The 10186-nt window shown below is 40.5% G+C and overlaps 1 protein-coding gene across 1 annotated transcript; it reads right to left on the bottom strand.

Moving 5' to 3' along the window:
* Nucleotides 1-148: 148 nt before the first annotated feature.
* On the bottom strand, nt 149-9875 carry SLC25A4 (solute carrier family 25 member 4). The gene is made up of 4 exons (XM_083367398.1): nt 9547-9875; nt 7228-7714; nt 4930-5070; nt 149-3814 (listed from the first exon to the last, which is right to left on the bottom strand). The coding sequence occupies exons 1-4, from the start codon at nt 9655-9657 to the stop codon at nt 3657-3659; spliced, it is 897 nt and encodes a 298-aa protein (XP_083223524.1). The 5' UTR covers nt 9658-9875; the 3' UTR covers nt 149-3656.
* Nucleotides 9876-10186: the final 311 nt, after the last annotated feature.

Here is a 10186-nt window from a genome sequence, read left to right as displayed (position 1 = left end):
TTGGAATCTTTCCATAAGCATATTTTTCTTTGACAAAAACTACAAAGTGATTAGTTAGGAAGGTATGAAAATTGTGCATCTGTCTTTTAAAAATTAAGTAAAATATTTGATTGAACCGCGTTAGCGTGCATTTTTTCCTGTAATTTGAGCCAAATATTGTGACTTGGTTTTAAAAATCACATTCTACTTTTAATTATATTTGTAATAGTTGTCTGCTCCAGAATATTATCTGGATTCCCCATCATTCATTGATTTAAGAAACAATTTCTAGTTAATTTCCTGTTTGAATTACATACGCATTTATCTTTATATTTCTACGGTAGGTTGTAATAGACTAGGTTGAGTTCTAGTCTATCTCAATTATCTGTCCATAATTATCTGTACAATACATCAGTAAATTCATGTTTGTATATAAATTGCATACATGAACAAAACATTTGCATTTTAATGAACATAAGCTTTACATGAAGAGGCACCAAGACAGTGCAATTACAATTAATTAAGTATTGAAGTAATACAAAAGCAAAACTATGGAGATAAGCTTGATTTTCTTTAAAAATAGGAACAATATAAAGGGAGAATGCAACAATATCTAGAAACCATTTATTTCTCACAGCATGCTTGTCATTTCAGCATATTTCCTAATGATTTCAAACACCACTTCTGCAAATGGATGGTTTTTTTCAAAAGGTGCTATGGTACTTGCACCTGTAAATAAGGTACTAGAGTTCATTTTAGCATTTTATTTGCAGTACCATCCAGCTTTATATTTTAAACAGTTGTGGAAAAACAACCTCCTCAGAACATAAGGAATTTATATCTAGTAAATATTCTAGTCATCAGAAAACATCAGGAAATGGATGTAATACATTTTATATGCCCATATATGTTTTATCAGTGAACTACTACTAAGTAATGCAAAGGTACACAACTCCAGAACTATATATAGCTTCTAAAAGATTTTAGATAGGAATGAATAACTTCTAAAAATTCTCACTCTTTTGTAATTTCTGATATGGCATAAATGGGAAGTACTAAATGCATGAACAATTGTTTTGCGTTTTTTAACTGAAAATGCAATCAAATTTAACATCTATTCAGCTCCCAACTGTGAAGGATACTGCAAAACCCAGTGTAAACAATAGACATTTCTAGAGGAAGACAGAAGTTTCCAAATACATTAATTAGGAGATTAATACTTTTTTTGCACATTGACTTTCTCTATTTCAGTTCTCTCACACACTGATGTCATGAAGTCTATTTCTAGAATGCCTCCAATTATGATTCAAAAAATGGTATCTATATTTCAAGAAACTCATTAGATATAGTCCATAAGGTTGAAGAAGATTGTAATGGGGGGAAAGGAGCAAAAAATATGAGAAAATAAACTTGTACCTTTAGACCTGAAAGATTTTATTAATGTAGCCTTACAATAAAGTGGAATTCACTCATCTAGTTGTGTTTTGTGCCTGGTTTACCTGGATGGGCTGTCGGACCCAAGGCCAGAGATGACACAGTGAAGTCCACTTGGCTTCAATCCTTTATTTGCTTACACCTAATGGACAGAATCTTGCTAAACTCAGCCTATCACCTTCTAACCTACTAGATATATCCTGAGAGATTGTAGATGTGGCTGCCTTAAACCTCCCCTAATCCAGCTCAGGATTGCTAAGTCTTAATCCGAACCTCTCTGGGAAAACTTTGTATTGCCAAAATTCCCCCACTGCTTCTCCAGATACACATTCCATCACAAAGGCTGACAGTAGTAGACAACCCATGACTCATTGGGTCATCCTTTTCACATATAGGCTGCTGCCAGAACCTCTCTCCTCATGACCCTCAGCAGAGCCCTGATGAAGCAGCCGCCTCCTCACCTGCCAAATTGCCTGCCACTTTGCTGAGGGGTAGGGGAAACAAAGGGAGCCACAGAATGCAAGCAGAACTACCTTCACTCCCCAACCCCACATTGTCCCCAAGAGCCCCTTTCTTCCAGGAAGGAAGAGGGCTCACCCATTGATCACTGGCACTCCCTAGCCAGCTCTACCTCCAGCAGGCATCTGAGTCACTTTCTTATCCTTCCCTCACCACCCAATGCCATTAAGAGTTCATATTTTGCCCTCACTGGTCACCTGTCAGGCCTTGTTGCTGGCTGATTGGAGGTATCATGCAACCTCTGGGTTTCTGGGAAGTGTAAGGAGCACTGAAGTGGTGACAACTTTACCAAATTTCAGTCCCATGGGAACAATGACTCCTCAGTTTTGAATGCATGCGGTATGTTATTCTGAGACAAAATCTGTCAAGGCACAGATTTCAAACAGACTACCGTCACTGAATGTTCCAGGAGCTCAAACTGCTTTTGCTCTTTCCAACAATTAACAAAGAAAATAAAATGGATGCTGTTAACCATATGTTGATGATCATACAAATACTAAATTGAATAAGAGGTGAGCTGTATCTGACTATACAGGTAGTTGTCAACTTACAAACACAATTGAACCCAACCTTTCTCCATTTTCTTGCCACAGTTGTTAAGTGAATCAGGCATCCCCATTGACTTTGCTTGTCAGAGGGTCACAGGTGATCACATGACCCCAGAACATTCGAATCATAATAAATATGAATTAACTGCCAAGCATTTGGATATTGATCACTTGACCATGGGGATGCTACAACAGTCATTAAGTGTGGGGAAATGGTCATGAGTCACTTTTTTTCATTGCCGTTCTAACTTTCAACAGTCACTAAATGAACTGTTGTAAGTCGAGGACTAGCTGTACACATTCAGCAGCAAACTTCCTTTTAGCATCCACCAGGAGGATATGATCCCAAAGTTAAAAAGTATGGTCATTATTGTAATCACTACTGAATATTTTAGAGATATTAAGGCCTGGGGGGGGGGGAAAATTAGATTTTCTCATCCAGACTATGACATCTCTGGGAATGTGCATGAGCATTGCAATCCTAACATGACAAAAAGGAAATTATGTTTGACATAAGTATTTTTTCCAAAGTGTGAACAAAGCGATTAGAGATAAAATTAGGAGAAATGAAGAACAGCGTTTCTTGTGGTTTGCTATTTGCTGCACAGCTTTTAGCTGTTTTTTTCTTATGAGTCAGAATCAACCTCATAGTTGTACATTTTGTTGCTAGCTTAGAGTGAGAAAGAGAAACCTGTTCTCTGCCACCCCCCACCCCCTCTCTTCTACCCTAACACCACACAGTTGCACACACACACCCATCTCTGAAAACATTCTTCACTAGCAGCTGGAAGCTACAATCTTGAAAGAACTTCTGCAGTGGCTTTATCACACAGAAAAAAGGTTTTAATTTATAATATTTATTAAATTCACTTTTCTAGTTGTTTAAATACTTATCAACATACCCCCTCAGGAAATATTTTTATTCATAGGAATATATTATTGATATTTGTCTAATAAATGTATATATACAAAGACCTCTTCAGCTTTCCATACAAAAAAGTTTGACTTATGTTATAAACCATCACCAAGCAATCTTACAGTTCCACAATTTGACCTCTCAGCTGGATTTGACCCACAGTAGCCACCTCTGTTTCCGTAGGAAATATTTAGTTGCCTTTTAACTCACATGTAAATATGTAACTAAACAGAACATAAGAGGCAAGTAGTTTGACTTGCTTAGACATATTTCTTGATCTCATCATACAAGACTAACACAAAAGCACCTCCCATGCCTCTTAGCACATTGGACCAGGCACCTTTGAAGAAAGCCTTGCCTCCTTCATCTTTAGCAATCTTCTTCCAGCAGTCAATTGTACCCCTGTACATGATGTCAGCTGTGGAAGTAAACATATTCAGGTAAAATCATTGGAAAGAGAGAAATAGATCAGTATAACACAATCATTCCTCTAATTCCAACAAATAAATCATTATTGGATAGTTGCTCTCTAGTTCTTTCTTCAAAAGGTTGTAAAATAAAAATTGCATTTTTCCTCTTAACCTTGAAGCTCAAGAGATAATTTCATCTCTGTGTTTAAGAACTGAACTGATCTGAAGGCAATATTGTAACAGAACAAATGCAAATAAATATAACATTTTTCAAATTTTGCAAATTGTGTTTCCGCAATAATGTTTGTGTTCACTGCTATATTCCAAATAAAAAAGCAGAAATTAAACTGAAGCTTTCTTAGCATTAAATTGGCAACTATATGCTCCTGGAGATGGGGAACTAGAGGTAGCTGGGAAGCTAAATCAAGCCCCAGCAGTCCTGTTCGCTATGTGGCATTTTTGCCAAAAAACAGAAGTAAATGCTGATTTTCAACAAAAATGTCACAAATAACAGACTAACATAACAGAGTTGGAAGGGACCTTGGAGGTCTTCTAGTCCAACCCTTCTAAGGCAGGAAGCTCAGTCTATACCATTTCAGACAAATGTTTGTCCAATCTCTTCTTAAAAACTTCTAGTGTTGGAGAGTCACAATTTCTGGAGGCAAGTTGTTCCACTGATTAATTGTTCTGTCAGGAAATCTCTCCTTAGTTCTAGGTTGCTTCTCTCCTTGATTAGTTTCCATTCTTTGCTTCTTGTCCTGCCTTCTGGTGGTTTGGAGAATAAGTTGCCCCCTCTTTGCGGCATCCCCTGCTCATGTGATCAAGGGACACTAAATGGCCATAAATGTGGGCCAGGTGCTGAACGCCCAAAATATAGTCACATAACTGGAGGAGTGGGGTTCGGCAGCCATCATATGTACATTTGGGGTGGTCCATTGTATCTTTGAACAGTCACTAAGTCAAGGTTGTAGCTGAGGTCAATGAGCAAGACCCACTAACCTACTAGGAACAGACTCTTTAGATTAGATAAATAATTGAGCTTTGTGCCCAATGATATCAAATCCAGTTTTACTGTCTGAAAAGCGAAAGTGCTGAGAGATGAGGGAATTGGTTATTTTCTTACCTCCTTTCCTACCAGACTGCATCATCATTCTACGTCGGACGGTGTCAAAAGGGTACGATACCAGACCTGCCACTGCAGTTACACTCTGGGCTATCATCCAGCTGACTATGATGTGCACATTCTTCGGATCAGGCAGCATGCCTATTATCAAGGGAAAGTTGCCCAAAGATGAAAGCAGGAAGAAAGGGAGAAATTGTCAGTATCATTTATAATTTCTGTTCCATGCACCAGCAGATCTATGATACTGTCTGCACACTGTCTCTACCCTGAAGCCACAGCAAAATTGCAGAGCTGTCTGGTAGAAAAAAGAATATATGTCAGACATTACTAATGTCAGTCCATTTATACAATTACAGGTGGTCCTCAATTTACAACCACAACTGAACCCGAAATTTCTGTTGCTAAGCAAGACAGTTAAGTGAGTTTTGCCCCATTTTATGATCTTTCTTGCAACAACTGTTAAGTGAATCACTATTGTTGTTAAGACAGTAACATGGTTGTTAAGTGAATCTGGCTTCCCCATTGACTTTGCTTGCCAGAAGTTTGCAAAAGGTGAACACATGACCCCTTGACATTGTAACTGTCATAAATACATGCCAATTGCCAACCATCTGCAACAAGTTGGAAAATACAACTTCAGTTCATTTTTTATTTTTATTTATTTTTACTTTTATTTTTTAAATAAAAAAAGCCTTGATATTCTATGGCAGTGGCCCCCAACCAGGAACTGGTTCCGTGGAGAGAGGTTTTTCTGCAGACCTGAGAGGGCATGGGTCTGGGTTTGGGTGCTGCCTGCATCCCACGTATGGGGCTTTGCTTGTTTGCACGGCCCAGTTTCTGGCATTCCAAGGACCAGTGCCAGTCCACAAACCAGGAGTTGGAGACCGGTGCTCTATATGGGATGTTTCGAGAGTTATAGTTACTGTAGCTTTGTGCCCTCAGTGAGCTTTCATGACTAAGCAGGAATTCAACTGTAGTCTTCCACTATTCAGATGCAACATTCTAACCACTGCAGTGTAATCATTATCTTGAAAAACTGTAGTATACTGCCAATTTTTTTATACTTGAGTAGTGTCTGAAGAAGTGTCCTAGATCTAAAGAATTGTTTCTTAACTGCATTGCCATTCTGCTTCTGCAGATGGCAGAATTGTGTTAACCTTGCTGAGACTGGGAACCTACTGTATGTAGAGTCAGACCTGTTAGTACTTGGAAATACCAGAGTAGATGATTAGAATGCAAGTCAAAAATACAATCCCAGTAGATGACAAGAGCAAACCACTTCTATAGTGCTGTCAAGAGTACCTCACAACAAATCAACTTCAGTCCAAGGAGATTTTTATCATATTGCCATCTTAAAACATCTCTTAAACTCAGAAATGAGTCACCTTATTTACACACATATTGCTAAGTTACACTGTAGTTTCTTTATAATTCAGTGATATGTGTGAATTTGCCTGTCATTAGCCCAAATCATCATGGCTTGTTTCACAACTTTGGCTTACATTTTATAGAAATATGGTTAGGATTAAGATGTAGCTTGCTGAAGGCTAGGAAAACTGTACCAAGGTAGGCTGGTATATTTTGATTTCAGCATGTGCCACCAAGTTATTGTTGATTTTAGCAACCACATAGATATTATCCATGATGATATTTGGAACATTAGGGAACACCAAATTGTCTAACTTTGAGAGATTATTACTATAATTATTTTTTTAAAAGACTTATTTAAATTTAAGTTGATAGACCATAGAAAGTTGATTAACCATAGAAAATCAATTTATTGCTTCATATAGAAGAAATCATACTTATCATAAACCATTGAAAATTACAGATCAAAAGGAAAATTGAGTTCTATATCTTTCTCAATTATAAGTTGATTCACTCAAGACATACATTTTTAGGCAGCATTTACAAATCCCATCAATTGAAATGTAACTCGTTCATTTTGCTGGGACCTGAAGACCTGGCTCTTCGAGCTCTCTGGCCCAGGCTGAGAATTTTAATTTTAATTGGGGTTTTTACTTTTTTCAGGGATTGATTTAATCTTTTGAATTGTTTTTAACTTTTGTATTCCTTGTTTTAAATACCCTGTAAACCGCCCTGAGTCCTTCGGGAAAGGGCGGTATATAAATCCAATAAAATAAATAAATAAATAAATAAATAAAGCTGTGTTCAGGTTAGCCTTCCTTTCATTGGGCCCCCAACAGCCATGTTAGCTGGGAAGATATCTAGAAGGCCCCATCTTGGGGAAGCCTGATCAGATCATTCTTTCAGCATCACTAGATTTCTGTTTCTTACCTTTAGCTGTATCGTAGACGCCAAAATAAGCAGCTCGGTAGATGATGATGCCCTGGACTGACACATTGAATCCCTGGTAGAGACCCTTGAGGCCATCAGATTTGTAGATCTTAGCAATGCAATTGCCTAGCCCAGAGAACTGCCTCTCATTCAGCCCTTTGCCCACATCAGCAGCTAGCCTAGTCCTGGCAAAATCTAGAGGATACACAAAGCAGAGAGATGTTGCACCTGCTGCACCTCCAGAGGCCAGGTTGCCTGCAAAGTAGCGCCAGAACTGCTTGTGTCTGTCCACTCCCCCAAGGAAAATCTGCTTGTACTTGTCCTTGAATGCAAAGTTGAGGGCCTGGGTGGGGAAGTATCGGATGACATTGGCCAAGTTGCCTCTCCAGAAGGAAATGATGCCTTGCTCCTTGGGAATCCTTACCACACAGTCTAGGATTCCCTTATACTGTTTTTCAGCTGTGATTTGTTGGCTAGCGTGCTGGACCTGTTGAAAGAATGAAACAAAAAAGGGAGGGGAAAAACACAAAAGGAAGGGAAAGGGAAAGGATAATTGTTGCTTGTGTAAATCTCCTCATAGCTATGAACACATACCTATATTTCACTGCAAAATGTGGAATTTTGTTCCATATCAAAATCAGTTATCAATTCAAAATTAACAGCAATAGCATCAGTGCATTTAACTCTATTAATTTATTTGGACACAAGATCTGAGAAAAATAAATATAACAAATATATTTGTTCCTTTAGCCAGTTCTTATTTGCTCATGGGGAGCCTGTGGGGAGCTATATGTACATATCTTAAAAGGTGATTAGACAGTGAAATTATACAAAGCTATTGAAAAGGAGCATTTGCAAAACATGTACCAAAAGGAAAGCATCATTTCTGAAGTATTAAAGCAGCCGTGTCCTCTGGAAACCCTGCATGGATTCTTTCAAGGTTGTCCTTAGCTGCAGGCACAGTTGCTTCACTTTCCCTGAGACTGCCAATACAGTTTTCTCTTTGTATGAATATGCAATACGGACAGTCAGGGACTGCCTTCAAAACAGCAGTGTTAACCTTTCAGAACACACCTGTTTTACTATTTCAAGGAAGTGCACTTTTGTCATACCAATACACTTTGTGTTTGTCATTGGTTTACATATCAGCACTTTGTGAAGCACCCCTTTGCACCACTTTTATAGGTTGTATATGTTAAATAAAAAGAGATTATATTATTTCAAACAAAAAGAACCGATTCATATACACGCAAGCTTTCTTTCACGTAAGCTTCTCTTTTGGGAATTTAGTTCTTTCAGTCAATCTACATAAAGTTACCAAACCATTGAGCCTTGCAACAAACGTTTATGCAACAGAATAGTTTAAATGGACTAGGTTAGGAAATATATGAGCAGGGCACAGTACCAGTTGCACTGCCCATTGAGTATTACTTTGGATTGGGCTGCATGGCACACCGCATGTACAAGAGAATAAACAAGGCCTGAAGGAGTTTCCTCAAGCCCAGGGTAGCTTGCTGTACACCAGACATGTCAAATACAAGGCCGGGGGGCCAGATCCGGCCCGCGAAGTGGTTTCATGTGGCCCGCGAAGCCATCCTGGAAACAGTGAGGGAACGGCCCCCACTGCCTTGGCCCTGGCCCAGAGACCCTCCTTCTGCCAGAGACCCTCAGATCTGTCCCACTCCTGCCCAGGCCCCCATAGGCACCCTTGATGTGAACGATGTAGAGCTGGCCATGCCCACCCAGTAGGCCATAAGCACTCTAGCCATGCCCACCCAGTAGGCCATGCCCACCCAGGCCATACCCACCCGGCCCCCTGAGGGCAACCGCAATGCTGATGCGACCCTCAATGAAATTGAGTTTGACACGCCTGCCGTACACTAAGCCAAGAAAAAGGGCTGCACTGATCTTCTGTCATCAGAACTGCACAACTGCAGTTTCCATATTTAGTCACTTCATCTGACACTAACATTCCTACTCCACTCCTATTAACAACCTCACACTTGGCTCCATGCAAGGAGACTTTTTTTTTTTTGCTAGAAATACAGAGAACTGCTTTGAGGGAGAGCAGATTTGCTCTATTATTCCAACATGTCTTAGAAGAAACTTGTGAGAAACGTATCAGGAAGAGTCCCCAAGTAATTTTCTCCATGTTCCCATCAGGGAGGAATGTCTTCGCTCTCTACTTTTTAGGAAACGCCGGCCAAACCAAACAGCCTTTCCAATGGCAGGTGCCAGATTAATATCTGAGCAGTTTTCCTCCCAAACTCTATGGATAGAGAGCATCAGCACATCGCCAAATTCAGGCACTCGGCTCACCTGTAGCAGCAACTTGATTCTTTCAATAGGCGCTACAGCCGTCTTGGAAATGGCAGCAGCGATACCCCCCGCCAAAAAGTCCTTAAGAAAACTGAGAGCCTGGTCAGCCATACTAAGGAGAGCGACGCTCCAAATCCCCTTCCCTTAAAAAAAGAAAAAAGAAAGAAAAGAAAAGAAAGGGGAAGAAAAAAAAAGTCCCTACAGAGTAGGCAACTCCCCAACCAACTCTACACCCCCGTCGGGTCACACAGCTTCGGACAGACAGCCCTTTACCTTTTCCAACTATTTATAGCCTTTCCGGGTCTCGCGATAAGAGGAGGACCGGCGGGGCGGGGGGGGGACTGACCCGCCAGCACATTGGCTAGGACCCCCCATCCTTGGAGGGCACTGTGGGGAGGGCGCCATACTGCTCCCTCCTCCCGATGGGGCAACCTCTGAGCGAGGGTCGCCGGCAAGGGCACATTCATGTTATCTGGTCCCCTTCAAGCGTTAGGACACGGCATGTGCTCGCCGTATTAATAGCAACAAGGGAGGCGTAGGACGGGGCGGGGGGGGGGAGGAAGAGAAGAGCGGTCCTTCGGGACGAGGCGTTAACCCTTTGGAGGCTCCTCGCCGGCAGCGCCAGGCGAAGGGGACTGAG

This window comes from Vipera ursinii, assembly GCF_947247035.1.
Source record: "Vipera ursinii genome assembly, chromosome: 7".
NCBI classification, from domain to species: domain Eukaryota; kingdom Metazoa; phylum Chordata; class Lepidosauria; order Squamata; family Viperidae; genus Vipera; species Vipera ursinii.
Note: the sequence above shows the minus strand (reverse complement) of the source record. Positions and strands in the feature narration are given on the sequence as shown.